Source organism: Pongo abelii, chromosome 9 (genome assembly GCF_028885655.2).
Source record: "Pongo abelii isolate AG06213 chromosome 9, NHGRI_mPonAbe1-v2.0_pri, whole genome shotgun sequence".
NCBI lineage: Eukaryota > Metazoa > Chordata > Mammalia > Primates > Hominidae > Pongo > Pongo abelii.
This window is the reverse complement of record NC_071994.2, coordinates 23,680,737-23,698,950: the sequence shown is the minus strand read 5'-3', so window position 1 is coordinate 23,698,950 and position 18,214 is coordinate 23,680,737. Positions and strand designations below refer to the sequence as shown.

At 37.6% G+C, this 18,214-nt stretch overlaps 2 protein-coding genes across 6 annotated transcripts in view; both read left to right on the top strand.

Moving 5' to 3' along the window:
* The window catches only part of TTC17 (tetratricopeptide repeat domain 17), a 144,109-nt gene that overhangs the window by 94,493 nt on the left and 31,402 nt on the right, over window positions 1-18,214 (top strand). The window lies entirely within an intron of this gene.
* LOC103891822 (peptidyl-prolyl cis-trans isomerase A) lies at window positions 3-17,020 on the top strand. The gene has a single exon (XM_063728467.1). The coding sequence runs from the start codon at window positions 14,802-14,804 to the stop codon at window positions 15,282-15,284; it is 483 nt and encodes a 160-aa protein (XP_063584537.1). The 5' UTR covers window positions 3-14,801; the 3' UTR covers window positions 15,285-17,020.

The window sequence follows — 18,214 nt, the reverse complement described above, 5'->3', positions numbered from 1 at the left end:
GTCACCCCACAGAAAAGCTGGAAACAATTGCCCTCCTTCTAACTTCTTTTCTAGGTTACTTGCTCCTAAGTGTCTCTAACCTCTTCTGTTAGTTACTTAGCACTTGGTGGCTAAAAGGATAATGTGAAATAACTCCCCTCAGAATGTTTCAGTCGCTTTTTCTATCACTTGGGTAATATTCTTTTCTGTGTCTCTGCCTGCTTTCTGTGGTGAAACTTACCTCGTCAGTTTTCTCTTCTTTACCCCAGTATGTGTGTATAGAGGTGGTAGCATTGGAAACCATGGAATCTAGGTATATGAAATAAGTCAGATATCCTTCTGATGGTGAAGAATATTTGGTATTTTGGATGATGGATGGGAAACACACTTTGAAATGTCTTTTCTCTTGAAATCATGAAACAAAATATTTACCAAATTGCATTTTCATAGAGCCTACAGAAAATATCATTGAGAGGTTCTAAGACTCCTTTTCTTCCTCTGTGTGATATTTGTGTAAAGAGGAGGGGTTTTTAAATGTAATTTTATTACTTTATGGCTAAGAATCTCTCTACTTTATTACTGTATAATATTAAAGAACTAATTTAACATAGTCATTTAAAGAATCAACCCAACTTCAAGTATGAATGTGACATTGTGAGATAGCCACTTCCTTCATCTTCCAGATATCGCACATGGAAAAATCATCAGCAGACTCCAATTATAATGAAACTAGGGCAAACACATGATCCCCAGACTTCAAAAAAAAGTAAGGATTGCCAAAAGTGGTTATGATCCACACAGAAACCATACAGGATGAATTGTAGCAGAAGTCAGGCAGGGTTAGCAATTTCAGAAAACGTCAGCAAAATTCTACTACCTGAAGGAACTTTCTGTAAGTAGCCCAACCAGGAAAATCCTGAGTAATAAAAACAGAGCAGAGACAGCACTGATACAAAAATAAAAGAAAACCGGTCGGGCCTGGTGGCTCACACCTGTAATCTCAGCACTTTGGAAGGCCAAGGCGGGTGGATCACTTGAGGACAGGAGTTCAAGACCAGCCTGGCCAACATGGTGAAACCCCATCTCTACTAAAAATACAAAAATCAGCCGGGTGTGGTGGCACGCACCTGTAATCCCAGCTACTTGGGAGGGTGAGGCAGGAGAATCAGTGCTAACCCAGGAGGTGGAGGTTGCAGTGAGCCGAGATCGTGCCACTGCACTCCAGCCTGGGTGACAGAGTGAGACTCCGTCTCAATAAATAATGAATGAATGAATGAATGAATGAATGAATGAATGAAAACCATAGGAAAAAGCAGCAAAACTTACTAAAGAACACACAGCAGGAAAATATTGTCATGGAACACATTATAATTCAGACTGAACTTTTCTCCATGGATTAAAATATTAGGCCAGGCACAGTGGCTCATGCCTGTAATCCCAGCACTTTGGTGGACAAGGCAGGAGGATCATTTGAGCCCAGGAGTTTGAGCCAGCCTGGGCAACATAGCGAGACCCTGTCTCTACAAAAAAATTAAAATGCTCACACACATCTGTAGTCTCAGCTACTTGAGAGATTGAGGTGGGAGGATCGCTTGAGCCCAGGAAGTTGAGGTTGCAGTAAGCCATGATCATGCCACCGCACTCCAGCCTGGGCAACAGAGTGAGACCCTGTCTCAAAAAAAAAAAAAAATTTGCCTACATAAATAAAGATCACAAAGCAAAAATATAAAAACACAGGAGAAAGATTAGCAATGGATATAAAAACAGGAGATAGAAAACTGAAATATATTAAACTTGAGTGCCAGGCCAAACAGGTCAGTAGTAGAAAAATTTTGCCACAGAACTGATGACAAAATTGAAAGGAGCAGCAAGAGGAATACAGCACAAACACAGAAAGGGACATAGAGGACAGAAGTGACAAGTGACGAAAATAAAATAGAGAGTTAAAGAAAAATTGAAGATAACGTGTTAGAGAGGAACATATTTTAAGCTCTAGATTCAAATAAATAAGATTTGAGTCTTATTCTATTTCTGTAAAATATATTTTGTTAAAAGGGTGCACTGTGTGTCATAGAAAACTGATCCAGAACAGTCAACAGCAGTGCTTATTGAAGCAAAATTACTCCATCTTGGAAGAAAAAAAAAAGAGAGAGAGAGAGAAAGAAAGAAAGAAAGCAAATATAATCAGATTTTTCAACAGCAACTCTTGATTCCAGAAGACAATGGAGTAACATATTTAGAATACTTAAAGAATAAAAAAAGAGGAGCCATGGATTTTATGTGCTACCAAACTGACCATCAATATAGAGTCCACAGACAAATTGCCATTAACATGTAACAAATATTGTTTCCATGAGCCCCTTCTTGAGAAGACTGTCTAGAGATAAGCTTCAGACAGCCAAAATGACCAGAGCAGCATTGGTATAAGGGACTAGTAGCAAGCATTATATATTTGTCTATAGAGCCAAGACTGAATAATGGCTCTAAGAGAGGCAAGACAGTATCGTATGTTATGGAAGCTCCTCAGCTTACCATGGAGTTACATCCTGATAAACCATTGTTAAGTTGAAAATAACCATAGGTCGAAATGCATTTAGTACACCTAACCTACCAAACATTATAGCTTAGCCTAGCCTTTCTTAAATGTGTTCAGAACACTTATATTAGCCTACAGTTGGGTAAAATCATCTGGCAGCACAGTATATTATAGAGTATCAGCTGTTTACCCTGTGATCATGTGGCTGACTGGCAGCTACAGCTCACAAGAGTGTTGTACTGCTTTCTACTATATGCCTGTTACTTTCACATTGTCATAAAGTTGAAAAATCCTAAGTTGGGGATTGTTTGAGCTCTGAAAATGTAGGTATAGTACAATTATCAAAAAATGGTGAGAGAATAGGAGAATATATGAAAGGTAAAATAAGCTCACTGATTACTTAATAGGTACTGGTTGGGAATTAAAGAATGATACTTCAAATTAAATGCTGGTGGGGAGGAAAGGTAGAAATGTAAGAAAAGTTTATCAGGTAATTTCCATACTGTTCAGAGTAGGGGACCAATAGAATATAGCCCAAAAAAAGTATGAAGGAAGGGAGAGTAATGGTATTATATAAAGGCCTTACTATATAGATACAATACAAGCCTTCCTAAATACCAAAAGATAAGCTGAAAAAAGACAGTATGCAAATAAGATAGCCAGTATAGTAAAAGAATACACATGTACACATATTAAACAGATGAATTCAAGGGACCAAGGACAAACAATTATATCTGTAATTGCAAATGTTCTTACCTTAACTATTAAAAGAACAAGATTTTCAAATTGTTTAACAAAGCATAGCCAAACATTATGCTGTATTCAAGAAATATCCAAATAAAATTTAACAAGATTTAAGGTAAAAATAAAAGAATGGATAAAGCATACAAGGCAAATACAAATAAGAGAACAAAGTTTATGATCTCCATACCTAACAAGGAAAAACTTAGATCAAAAAGCTTGACATGACAAAGAAATATACTTTAAAATGCTAAAGACTACAGTTTACAATAAATTTATAATAATTATTAGTATTTATATATCCAGTAACTCAGAAACAAATGTCATAAAGCAGAGACTAAGGGAGATTCAGAGAAACAGATTAAAATATACCACATAATACCAGACAAAAAATTAATAAGGATATAAAAGACCTAAATAGCATAATCAGTAAGGTAGATCTTATTAGATATATCAAACTCTGAACTTTGATTATAGAAAATACATCTTTTCATCATTTGAACATAGAATATTCATTCGTGAAAATTATATCAGAGCAGTGAACAAATTCCAAAGAAGAAAATAAAAGTAGCATTTTCTGGCCAGAATGCAAAAATAATAATAATAATAATAACAATATAAGAGCCCTCCTACCTGGAAATTCTAAAACATGTCATTTAAACAGCTACTGAGTCAAAGGGAAAATAAAAAATTTAGAATTTCTTGAAGATACATGAAAACAAAATAACAGTCTGTAGAACAGACTAAAACAGTTTTCAGAGAAATTTTCATAGCATTAAGTACTGTATCAATAAAAATGAAAAATAAGAAGAAAAGATATAAATTAAACACCCAAAACCAGGATGAAAAAATAAACTAAAAGCAAAAGAATTAACAAAGAAAAAGGATGCATTAATTATACAGAAAATCAGTAGAAACAGTGAATCCAAAAGTTTAGTTTGAGGTATATATCAATAAAATAGATACATCATTAGCTAACCTAATAAAGAAAAAGGAGATTGCCAAAATAAAATTCGAAAGGCAGGGGGACATGACCACAAAAATAGGAAGTTTAGAGAATCAGACTACTTTGACCAAAACATATAATTTATTCAAATATGTTTGAAAACTTAGGTGAAATAATATTTTTTAGAAAACTACAATGCAGAAAAAATGCTGCATTGTAGTTTTCTAAAAATATTATTTCTCAGTAGAAACAGCATCTAAATCAGAAAGATTGCCATAGAAGAAATGGAAAAAATAGTTAACTCCAACCAAAAAGCACACTAGGCCCACCCAGATGACTTCACAGAGGACTTTTACAAACCGTTAAAGACCAAAAATTTCCAATGCTGCTGTATTTCAGAGTATCAAAAAAAGAAAATGTATTTTACAAAGAAAACATATCATTGTTCCCCGAATCTGAAAAAAATGGCATCAAAAAATAAAACTACCAACCTATTTCTCTTGTTAACAATTCAAAAGTGGTAAAATAGTCGCAAACATAATCTAACAGCATATTTTGAAAAATACATCGTGACTAAAAGGCTATTCTAGGAATACTGAATTGATTTACTATTTGGAAACCATTAATATCATCCTTCATATTGATAGAGAGGAAAAATCATATAATCATATCCAGACTTGTGCAAACATTGGATATATTCAGTACCAACTTAGGTTAAGAACTCTAATAATTGATACTTTTCTTAGCACAATAACACACACACACACACACACACATATATCACTTAGCAGAAAAGCCAGGACCTTACTAGGCGCCTTCTAAATGCTTTTCCACTGAAGTCAAGAACCAGACAAGAATGTCCACTCTATCTACTACTACTCAACATGAGTTTGAATGTATTAATATAGACAAAGGCATTCAGACTGCCTACTGTATCTAATAAAATCATATGTCTGGAAAACCCAAAAGAATCCATGGAAAAGCAACTACAAAGAATACAAGAATTTAGTCAAATAACATTAAAAGTTAATATACCTGTAAAAGTAATATTCCAGTTAGGATGTAGTAGATCAAGGCAGGTCAGTGCATTACAATAACTTTAATGAACCAGATAAACTTTTAAAATCATGTTTTTAAAGCTATCACAAAACCAGGCAAGCAACAAGATACGAAAGAACTAAATTGCTAGTGACAGAAGAACCTTTCCAAAGTGAGCTGGTGATTGCCAGCTGTGTCTCCCTGCCTATGCCCCCAGCACTTGTTGATTCAGGGTGTGAGCTAAGAACTGGCCTTAGCCTAGGGAGAAAGCCATTACTGAGGAAAAAGAGAAAGTAGTAAAGCTTTTAGCAGTTGTTCAAAGTGGAGTTAACAGATTGGAAATCAAACACATGACCAGTTTTTTTTCCAAGGAGCATTTTGATTAGAACTAAGGCCACACAGGAGTCTGGGGGATTAGGCTCAAAACTTAGGAAAGGTAGAGTGAAATCTCTCCATCTCGCACTGCTTAGGAAATAAGGAGATGCTGGGTAACAGAGCCAGCCATAAGCATAGGGCTTTTTCCCCTCAGGACTTTCATCTTAATACTACTTCGATGGGAGACTGAAGTGAGCTGGGGATCTCTAACAGGAAAAAGTCTTTTGGGCTGAGGAGACAAACACCTACCTACTAGACACCTGAGGTCATTCCTGTTCCTCAGTTGTGGCACTCTGGGGATTCTGATTACATCTAGATTAGTTCCTTATCTAGCATTAGGTCTAGATTAGTTCCTAATCAGAATTCCTGGAGAGTGCCACAGCAGAGGAACAGGAATGACCCAGACAAATTGAGTCTTGCCAAACTGTATGCCCCAACCTAACATTATCGGGCAGGAATGAGTTGATAGTCTTACGACTTCTTTGCCTAATAGAATGAAGGGAAAAACTGCCCTGATGAAGTATAATATCTGGAGCCGCTGTGGTTCTTTTATACAGAAAGACCAGAATACAATTTTTAGAAAAAAATACTAGATATGCAAAGAAGCAAGAATGTATGGTTGATAATAAGGCAAAGTGCAGACAATAGGAGTAGCTTTACAGATAATAGAGATATTATACTCAGTAGACAAGGACTTTAAGATAACTACAATTAATATATTCAGAAAAATAAGGGAAAAGATGAAGAAAGTAGATGAAAAAAGTACCTTTTCACCAGAGAACTAAAAACTACTTTAAAAATCAGATAAGCATTCTATAACTTAAAAATACGGTAATGAAAACTCATTGAATGGGTTTAATAACAGATTGAACAGAGCACAGCCCAGAATTGGTGAACTAGAAAAATATACAGACACAACCACAGAGAAAATAAGGAAGTGTGGGGATTGATAAGAGCATAAGAAACGTGATGGAAAAACTCCAAAGATCTAACATACATATAATTAGGGTCTGGGAGATAGAGAAGTAACAGAATCGAGCAGAAGTGATATTTGAAGAAATGGGCTAGAATGTTCCAAAATGGATGAAAGGTAGCCTACAGATTCTAGAAGCTCAGCAGACCCCAAGCAGAATAGGTGCAATGAAAAGCACACCTAGGAAAATTAAAAGTTTAAGAGCCAGGAGGAAAAATATTATTTCTGTATCAGTTACCTATTGTTACAAACAAACAAATGGCTGTTTACTATTACAGAACTTAACAACCATTTATTTATTTGTAATTCTGCTGTCTGGGCTGGGCTCAGCCAGGCACTACTTCTGCTGATCTCACCTGAAGTCACTTATGTTGCCGGGGCTACACACCCAAGAGCTGTTGACTCTCATGTTTGGTGCCTCTGGGGAAGCCTGGAAGAGTGGGAGCTGTCGAGGCTCCATCTCTACATGGTCTCTTAAGTACCACGTGATCCCTCCAAGTCCATCTGGTCTCTCCAGCTCCACCTGGTCTCTCTGGCACAGTAATAAGCACGTGACGGGTCAGGGCTTCAGAAGGGTAAAAAAACAGAATCTGCCCGGCTTCTCAAAGCCTAGAAACTCATAGAGCATCATTTCAACTGCATTCTTGTTGGTCAGAGCCAGCCATCACAAAGCCAGCTGAGATTCAAGGAAACAGATAGGACTTCACTTCTTGATAAGACATGGGTGAAGAGGAGGGCAGATAGAATTTTAGGGCATCTCTCATTTGCCTGAGTCTTCCTACTGGCTCAAATTGCTTAAATTCCTCCTGCATGCAAAATGACACCCACCCCAAGAACCCCACAGTCCCATCCAATTATGGCATCAGGCTCAGAGTCTACTTGTGTACAGTAGTTCCCCCTCAACTATGGTTTCGCTTTCCACAGTTTTCAGTTACCCACAGTCAACTGAGGTTCAAAAATAGATGAGTACAGTATAATAAGACATTTTGAGGTAGAGAAAGATGCACACCACATCCACACAACTTCTATTACAGTATATTATTGTAATTGTTCTGTTTTATTATTATTAATCTCTTACTGTGTCTAATTTATAAATTAAACTTTGTCATAGGTTTGTATATAGGAAAAAATAATAGTTTGTATAAGGTTCGAATAGTTGGTATAAGGTTCGGTACTATCCACAGTTTCAGGCATACACTGGGGGTCTTGGAACATATTCCCCTCAGATAAGAGAGGATTCCTGTGTATGGAAGAGACTCCTCAGATACAGCTTCTCTTCACCTGTAAACCTATGAATTAAAAAACAGTTACTGGTCTTATCCACCCCCGCACATGCAACCTACATTGTTATGGCAAGGATACGATGTCACATCAATTGACTAAGTTTACAAGAGAGGAAATTGAAGGTGTGTAGCAATCCCATGGCAGTTGTGAAATCCATCTGCCTGTATGTCACCAATTCCCCCAATTCCAGGGGTAGGGAACATTTGATTAGTCTATTTTGGTTCTCTGAAGTTGGCTCCCTTTTCTGTTTCTCAGTTCTTGACTTTTTCCTTTGAGCTCTTTCTTTTTCCATGAGAAATGTCCTGTTTTTGTAGCTGAATAGCTTTCTCAGCCTGCTTCTAGGCTCTGTCCCAACTGGCACAGTTATCCACACTGGCACAACTTCTTTAAAAAGCTTTGTGGACTTTGAAATTATAAACCACTCACTCTACCAGAGAGAAGCCACACCCACAAATTTCTTCAAGAAGTCCTCTATGTACTTTGAATGTCAATCAGGGAATGATACCCTTTAGAGTCTTATATGTCTTTTGTCTAACTGAGAGCATCAGCTAGGCACTGGCTTAAATCTTTCTGAAGTACAGGTGGTCGCCCACTTATGATGGTTCAACTTAGAATTCTTTTACTTTAGGATGGTATGAAAGCTATATTCATTCAGTAGCAACCATACTTCAAGTACCCATACAACCATTCTATTTTTTACATTCAGTACAGTATTCAGTAAAGCATGAGATATTCAGCACTTCATTATAAAATAGGCTTTGTGTTAGATTATTTTATTCAACTATAACATAATGCAAGTGTTCTGAGCACGTTTAAGCAATGACAGGTTAAGCTATGATGTATGGTAGGTTAGGTATACTGTTCAACTTAATATTTTCAGCTTATGATGGGTTTATCAAGACATAACCCCATTGTAAGTCAGGGAGCATCTGTAGTAATAACAAGGTTGTATTGCATGTGCTTTATTTTATCTTGATCCTCAGGCCATAGTCTTACAATTAACACCCTGGATTTTTTTTTTAAACTTTAGAACCTTTTGCTGGAGAAGCTGGTAACGAGAAAGTTTTGTTTTGTAACCCTGCAAGTCCCAGATTGAAAGTATTTTCCTCTAAATTCTGCTTGAAACTGAGCAGTTCCTTGTTTAGTTCTTCTCTCTTTTAATACCTTTCTACAGGTGTTTTTTGAAAAATTGCTTATCACTTTCAGCATTTTTCCTGGAAACCTTAGCCAGATTTATAACTTCACTAGGTACTTTTTCTGTCTTCCAAGATACAGTCTCACTTGTTTTGTCAGTAGATTACATGGCTTCTGTCCAGCCTGAAATACCAATTTCCTCAGTGGTTTTCCAGCCTCCATTAGTAGTCTCTTTGCTGCTCTTCCACCAAATGTCTATAACCCAGTCCCCAAACTAGTGCTACATGTCTTAAGTTTCTATCATGGCAGTGCTCTGTTTAAATACCAAATACTATTTCAGTTATCTTTTTCTGCCTAACAAATCACCCCAAAATTTACTACCTTAAAACAAAACTATTCTTTGCTTAAGATTCTACTGTCTGAACTGGACTCAGCTGGGCATTTCTTCTGGTCTCACCTGGAGTCATCTATGCAACTGCAGACATGTGGGGACTCCACCAAAGATGGCTTTACTCAAATGTCTGGGGCCTCAACTGGGGTGGCTGCATTAGCTCTGGCACAGCTGCAGTTCTCTCTCCAGCAGGGTCCTGGGCTATTTCATGTGATGACTGAGGGCTCCAAGAGGGTGAAAGCAGAAGCATCTGGGCCAGGCCTCTTAGAGCCTGTGCGTAAAACTGAAACAGCACTACTTCATCCATGCTGCCTTTCAAAGCAAGTCCTGGAGCCTGCTCAAAATTACAGGCAGGGAAAATATCCTCTACCTGATGGTAGTGACAAAGAATATGTGGCCCATTGTTAATTCACCAGTTGCCTTCACAGTTGCAACAATGAGACTGTTAGCTTCTAAACAGAAATGATAGAAACTAGAAGCCATTGTAACAACATGTTTAAAGTGCTAGAATAAGAAAACTGCAGGCTTAGAATTCTAAACCAGTCAAAATGTTCTTAAAAGATTAAGGCAAGACAAATATGTGTTCAAACAAACAAAAACAGAGAGAATTTGGCACCAGTAGGCCTGCACTGAAAAATTAAAGGAAGTTTATCAGGAAAATAATCCAAGATAGACATATGGACTTGGAAGAAAGAATGAAGAACACTGGGAAACATATGTAAATGAATAGTAACTGTACAAAATAATAATTGTACACCCTGAGGAGTTTCAATTTTGTGTACTGTATATCTAAAATTAATGGTAGCAATAACTTAAATGATGAGAGGGAAGCAAATAGAGTTTAAAAGTCCTAAGGCTTAATTGGTATCAGCCAAGTAGTAAAAGTAATAATTTGCATTGGCTTTAATAAGTAAAAAAGCATGTTTTAAGCTCTAGGCTAACAACTAAAAATTATTTTTAAATGTAACTTAATAGAAGGAAAATGGAATCATGTAGAACATTTGATTAATCCAAAGGAAGTCGAGGAAGATAAAGGTACATAAAAGTAGAGCACAAATAGTACAATGGCAAATATAGACCCAAGTACATCAGTAGTTACATGGAGGAAGACTGTGTAACTTAAGAATTAAATGTGGGCTAGATTAAAAAAAAAAAAAAAAAACCAGCTATATAACTATACCCTTGTCAGAAAAAGTAAACTTTATAATAAGAAGCATTACTGGAGTTAAAGTGGAATATTTTATAACAATAAAGGGATCTGTGGCAGGCTAAATTGTGCCCCCCCACGAAGATATCCACGTTCTAATCCCTGGAACCTGTGAAAACTATATACATACACAGTATGGAAAGAAGAGAACTTTGCAGATAAAATTGAGGATCTGGAGATGGAGCGATTATCCTGGGTTATCCAGTTGGGTCCTAAAGCCAATCACATGTATTCTTATAAAGAAGGAGACAGAGAGAGACTTAATCCTGAAGAGGAGAAGGCTGTGTGACAATAGAGGCAGAGTTATGCAGCCACAAACCAAGGAATGCCAGCAGCCACAAGAAACCGGAAGAGAGAAGTAACAGATTCTCTAGATCCTCTGAAGGGAGCACAGCCCTGCTGACACATTGACTTTGACCCAATGATACTGATTTTGGACCTACTGCCTTAAGAGCTGTGAAGGAATACATTTTTATTGTTTTAAACCACCAAGTATGTGTTAATTTGTCACAGTAGCTATAGGAAAGTAATATAGATTTAATTCACAAGGTAGGTATGTTCTGTAAACTGTGTGCACCTAAGAACATAGTCTAAAATATATAAGGTAAACATTGACATAACTGGCAGAAGAAATAGACATATTCCCAATCAAAGTAGATTTGAATAAAATTATAATAACTGACAGCAGTTATTATTATAGCAGACCAAAAACACCACAATTACAAACTGGACCTAGCTGACATATGTAAGCACTGAATCCAGCAGTGACAAAATTCTTTTTTTTTTTTTTTTTTGAGACAGAGTCTCACTCTATTGCCCAGGCTGGAGTGCAGTGGTGCTGTCTTGGCTCACTGCAATCTCCACCTCCCAGGTTCAAGTGATTCTCCTGCCTCAGCCTCCCAAGTAGCTGGGACTACAGGCATGTGCCACCACACCCAGCTAATTTTTGTATGTTTTAGTAGAGATGGGGTTTCACCATATTGGCCAGGCTGGTCTCGAACTCCTGACCTCGTGATCCACCCGCCTTGGCCTCCCAGAGTGCTGGGATTACAGGTGTGAGCCACCATACCCGGCCCAAAATTCATTCTTTTACATGCACAAGGAAGGAACGTTTATCATATGTGAACACTTAACATATGACTGAGCCATAAAAAAGGCCTCAACAAATTTCCAAAGATTTAAATTTCTTAGCATGGAAATGGATATTGACCAATACAGATTAAGCCAGAAATCAGTACGGTTATCATACAAAAATAAATAGCTTTCATATATACAATTTAAAAAAAGAAGTTGTAAGAGAATTTTAAAAGAAAATACCTTAGGCAATTTTTTTTTAATCTCCAAAATTTAAAACTCTTCTGAAAAATACAAAACTAGGCTTGAACAAATGGAAAGACTTAACCATGTTCTTGCATGTGAAGTCTCAGCATCATATAATGTCAGTTCTCTTAAGTTAGTTTGTCATTTTAATGCAATAGCAATAAAAATGCCGGGTTTTTTTCTGGTGCCAGGCAAGCTATTAATAATTGTTTAAGTTTATCTCGAAGAAACAATCAAGAATAATTAGAGAAACTGAAAAAAAGAACAGTGGGAGAAGAGGAGGATTTAACCTAGAAGACATTAAATGTACATGAAGCCTTTAATTAATGTAGTTTGATATTGCTGCATGAATGCACAAACCAATGGGAAAGAATAAAAGACTAATTGCATATGGCAATTTCGAATACTGTAAAGGCAGCATCTCATCAGTGAAAGGAAATGTATGTTTTAATGCTAAATAGGGGAAAAGATAAAATTATATCCATTCCACGGGGTGTGGTGGCTCCTGCCTATAATCCCAGCACTTTGGGAGGCCAAGGCAGATGGATCACCTGAGGTCAGGAGTTCAAGACCAGCCTGGCCAACATGATGAAATTCCATCTGTACTAAAAATACAAAAAAAAATTAGCTGGGCGTGGTGGTGCACGCCTGTAATCCCGGGTACTCGGGAGGGTGGGGCAGAAGAATCACTTGAACCTGGGAGGCGGAGGTTGCAGTGAGCTGAGATCGTGCCACCGCACTCCAGCTTGGGCAATAGAGTGAGACTCCATCTCAAAAAAAATAAAAAAATTACATCCATTCCTTCTACTACACACCAAGATAAATTTTAAATGGATCAGAGATTAAACTAAATGTAACAAAATGACTTCATACAAGTACAAATAAAATGCATGGGAATTTCTCTATAACTTGGATATAGGGAAAATTTCCTAATCGACTCAAAATTCATACACACTAAGGAAAAATATGAATAACTAAATTTTTTTTAAAAATTTGCATTTCAAACAGGCACAATGAACAAAATGAAAAGCTGGGAACAGTATTTTCAAATTATATTACAGATAAAGGGATTTTAAACCTAATTTCTAAGGAGCTTTTACAAGGAAGGAAGAAAGTCAACAATCTTAGAAAAATGGACTAGATGCAGCAGAAAAGAAAATGAAAGCAGAAAATTATGGAAAATTGTCAAACAGAATTACAAAGAGGAAAAAAATGGAAATGCAAGCTTTTTTTTTAAAAGAGAGAATGATCTGCTACAATACAGGAGGCTGATCTGGACAGAGAAACCAACAGCCTTTAGAAGTCATGCAGGGCTAGAGAAATAAGATTGGATACTAGAAAGGCTAAGGTCCTGCTGAGAAGGGAAGGACAGAGATGTGAGCCTAGTACCCTTCACAATACATTAGCAAATTCTGAAGCTACAAAACACAAGAGACCAGAAAGCCAAGTAGAAAGCTATGAAAAACTGTTTTTAGGAGGCTAGTATTAGAGTTCAAGACCCAGCATTGAGGACAAGAGGCTTTTGGTGACTGTCTGGGGATTTCATTTGGAAAGTCTGGAGATTTGTGCCTTTTAAGAAGGGACAAAACTAAGGGTAAGTGAACTCTGGGTCTAGGAATGGCAAGACCAGCAAGAAGACCACCATTGCCAACTGTAGCCTTTACACAATGGCATAGCAGCCCAAATTCAGTCAGCTATTGAATTAAGTTTATTGTCTACTTGCCAAGCTAAGGAATGTATGAATGCTCTCTTTAGAAGATAACATCATATGGAGCCTCTACAACTTCTTAGACACAATGTCAAGCTTTTAGTAAAATTATACTAGACATTCAAGAGGTGGGACTGAAAACCAAGAGAAAGAGCAGACAATAGAAATATACCCACACATGATTCAGGCAGTGAAGTTAAGACCAGGACTTGAAATAACAATGATAATGTGTTCAAGAAAATAGAAGACAGGGAGAAAATAAATAAAAGAGAAATTTCCCCCCAGATAATTGGAACTTGTGGGGGATAAAAAGAATCAAATGGATATTCTAGAGCTGAGAATTGCAATAACTGAAATTAAGAACTCAATTGATGGGTATAAAATCAAATTAGACAATGGAAAGCCCAAAAATAAACCCTCATATATATAATCAAATAATTTTCCACAAGGGTTCCAAGACCATTCAATGGGGAAAAGATGGTCTCTTCAACAAGTGGTGTTAGGAAAACTGTATATTCATATGCAAAAGAATGAAGTTGGACCCTTATATCATATGCAAAAGTTAACTCAAAATGGTCCAAAGACCTAAGTGTAAGACCTAAAACTGTACAACTCTTGGAAGAAAACAGGAAAAAAGCATTAAGACAATATATGTATTTCTTGGATATGACACCAAAAGCACAGGCAACAAATGTAAAAATAGACAAATTGGACCATATTAAAGTTTAAAACTTCTGGGCATCAGAGGACACAATTAACAGAGTGAAAAGACAGCCTACAGACTAGGAGAAAATATTTGCAAGTCGTACATCTAATAAAAGGTTAATATTCCAAATTATATAAACAATTTGTACAAATTAAAAACAAAATCACCCAATTAAAAAAGATACAAAGGACTTGAATAGTCATTTCTCCAAAGATGATATACAAACAGCCAACAAGCATATGCAAATATGCTCAATACCGCAAATCATCAGGAAAATGCAAATCAAACCACAATGAGATATCACGTCACACCAATTAGGATGGCCACTATTAAAAACATAAAATTAATAAGCATTGGCAAGGATGTAGAAATTGGAATGCCTATGCACTGTTGGTGGGAATATAAAATGATGCAGCTGGCTTTGCAGACACTGCTGTCCCCCAACACCCCCTGTCACTAGGCCATGGTCATCCCAACTGTGCCCTTCAACATCACCATCAACAGCAAGCCCTTAGGACACATCTCCTTTCAGCTATTTGCAGACAAATTTCCAAAGACAGGAGAAAACTTTCACACTCTGAACAATAAAGACAAAGGATTTGGTTCCTGCTTTCACAGAATTATTCCAGAGTTTATATGCCAGGGTGATGACTTCATACCCCATAATGGCATTGGTGGCAAATCCATCTACGGGGATAAATTTGATGATAAGAACTTTATTGTGAAGCATACAGGTCTTGGCATCTTGTCCATGGCAAATGCTGGACCCAAAACAAATGGTTCCCAGTTTTTCATCTGCACTGCTGTGGCCAACTGGTGGGATGGCAAGCATGTGATCTTTGGCAAGGTGAAAGAGGGCATGAATATTGTGGAAGCCATGGAATGCTTTGGGTCCAGGAATGGCAAGACAAGCAAGATCGCCATTGCCAACTGCACACAACGCTAATAAATTTGACTTGTGTTTTATCTTAACCACCAGACCTTTCCTTTTGTAGCTCAGGAGAGCACCGTTCCACCCCATTAGCTCACAATATCCTATAACATTTGTGCTCTCACTGCAGTTCTTTGAGTTCTATATTTTCATTATATCCCTCCACATATAGCTGGATTGCAGAGTTAAGTTTATGATTATGAAATAAAAACTAACAAAAAAAATGATGCAGCCACTATGGAAAACAGTATCACAGTTTCTCAAATAATTAAACATTGAATTACTATATGATTCAGCAGTTCCACTCCTGGATATATATCCAAAAGAATTGAAAGCAGGATTCCAAAGAAATATTTGCACATCCATTTTCATAGCCATACCATTCACAGTAGCCAAGAGGTGGAAGCCATCTGTGTGCCCATCCACAGATGAATGGATAAACAAAATATGGGATGTACATACTATGAATACAGCCTTAAAAAGGAAGGAAATTCCAACACATGCTACAACATGGAAGAATCTTGAGGAATTATAGTAAGTGAAATAAGCCAGTCACAAAAAGGCAAATACTGAATGATTCCACTTATGTGAGGTATCTAGAGTAGTCATATTCATAGAGACAGAAAATAGAATGATTGTTGCCAGCAACTGAGAGGAAGGGGGTGTGAAAAGTTGTTTAATGGATACTGAGTTTCAGTTTTCCCAGATGAAGAAGTTCTGAAGGTTGGTTACATGATGTGAATATACTAAACACTACTGAACTGTGTACTTAGAATGGTTAAGATAAATTTTATGAGTTTTCACTACAATAACAAGTAGAACAGTAGAACAGATGATTAGTCACAGCGGAAAAGATGAAAGATAGGTCAAAACAGGTTATTAGAAAATATCCAAACTGAAGATGAAGAAGAAAATCATTTTTAGTAGAAAATATCCAAACTGATATATAAAGATATAAAGGAATTTGTGGAGGCAGAGGGGAGATAAGGGAATAAAGGACATGTGGGACACATCCAAAAACGAAAAAATCCAACATACAGAATCCCAGGAGAAGAGGAGAGAGAACAAGGCGGGAGCAATGTTTGAAGAGGTAATGGCTCAGAATTTATTTCCTAAGAATTATGAAAGACATTATTTCACAGACTCAAGAAAGTGTGTGATCCACAGATATAAATACAAAGAAGCCTTACTAGAATATCATAGCAAATTGCCGAAAACAAAAGACAGAGAATAGAATCTTAAAAGATAGAGAAAAGAACTCACTTTCAAATGTCCAAGACTGACAGCTGACTTCTCAGCAGGAGCAATGGAACCAGAAGACAACAGAGTGACATTTCAATTGCTGGAAGAAAACAGCACCAACCTAGACCTCTGTACCCTGCAAATATCCTTTAAAAATGAAGCAAATAAAGTAATCATTATGTGTGTTATTGGCAAAATGATAAACCAATAGAACAGTGAAACAGAAGAGAGAGGCCAAGAATAAACCCTTACATAGATGGTCAAGTGATTTTCTCAAAGAGCACCACAGCATTTGAATGAAGGAAGTAAAATCTCTGTAATAAGTATGTCTGGAATGCATGGATATGCATATAGAAGAAAAATCCCATACCTCACATCATCCAGAAAAATCAACTTGAGATAAATTATAGACATAAAAGTAAAGGTAAAGCAATAAAGCTACCAGAGCAAAACATAAGATGTTCTCTTTAAGTTCTTGGTGTAGGCAGAGACTTCTTAGAAAACATGAACTCTACAAGAAAAAAAAAATTGATAAGTTGGACTTCATTAAAATTTCTCAGCTGGGCATGGTGGCTGACACCTCCAATCCCATCACTTTGGGAGGCCAAGACAGAAGGATTACTTGAAGCCAGGAGTTCAAGACCAACCAGGGCAACATAGCAAGACCCCATCTCTACAAAAAATTTAAAAATTAGCCAGCAACACCTGTAATCCTAGCTACACAGGAGGCTGAGGTGGGGGGATTGCTTGAGCCCAGGACTTTGAGGATGTAATAAGCTATGATTGTGCCACTGCACTCCAGCTTAAAAAAAAATTAAATAAAATTTATCTTCAACAGACACTTAAGAAAATAGACACAGACTTAAAGAAAATATTCACAATACATATATCTGATGGACTTGAGTTCAAAATATATGAAGAACTACAATTTAGTAATTTTTAAAAAGACAACGCAATTTTTTAAAGGTGAGTTTTGTGAATAGACATTTCACAAAACACGATATATGTGTAGTAATTACATTTTAAAAGTACCAAATGTATTAGTCATCTAGAAATGAAAAATAAAACCCCAGTGAAATACCAGTTCAGGGGGGAGGAGCCAAGATGGCCGAATAGGAACAGCTCCGGTCTACAGCTCCCAGCGCGAGCGACGCAGAAGACGGGTGATTTCTGCATTTCCATCTGAGGTACTGTGTTCATCTCACTAGGGAGTGCCAGACAGTGGGCGCAGGTCAGTGGGTGACCGCACCGTGCGCCAGCCGAGCGAGGCATTGCCTCACTTGGGAAGCGCAAGGGGTCAGGGAGTTCCCCTTCCAGAGGTGACAGAGGGCACTTGGAAAATCGGGCCACTCCCACCCGAATACTGTGCTTTTCCGACGGGCTTAGGAAACGGTGCCCCAGGAGAGTATAGCCCGCACCTGGCTCAGAGGGTCCTACGCCCACGGAGTCTCGCTGATTGCTAGCACAGCAGTCTGAGATCAAGCAGCAAGTCGGCAGCGAGGCAGGGGGAGGGGCGCCCGCCGTTGCCCAGGCTCGCTTAGGTAAACAAAGCAGCCTGGAAGCTTGAACTGGGTGGAGCCCACCACAGCTCAAGGAGGCCTGCCTGCCTCTGTAGGCTCCACCTCTGGGGGCAGGGCACAGACAAACAAAAAGACAGCAGTAACCTCTGCAGACTTAAATGTCCCTGTCTGACAGCTGTGAGG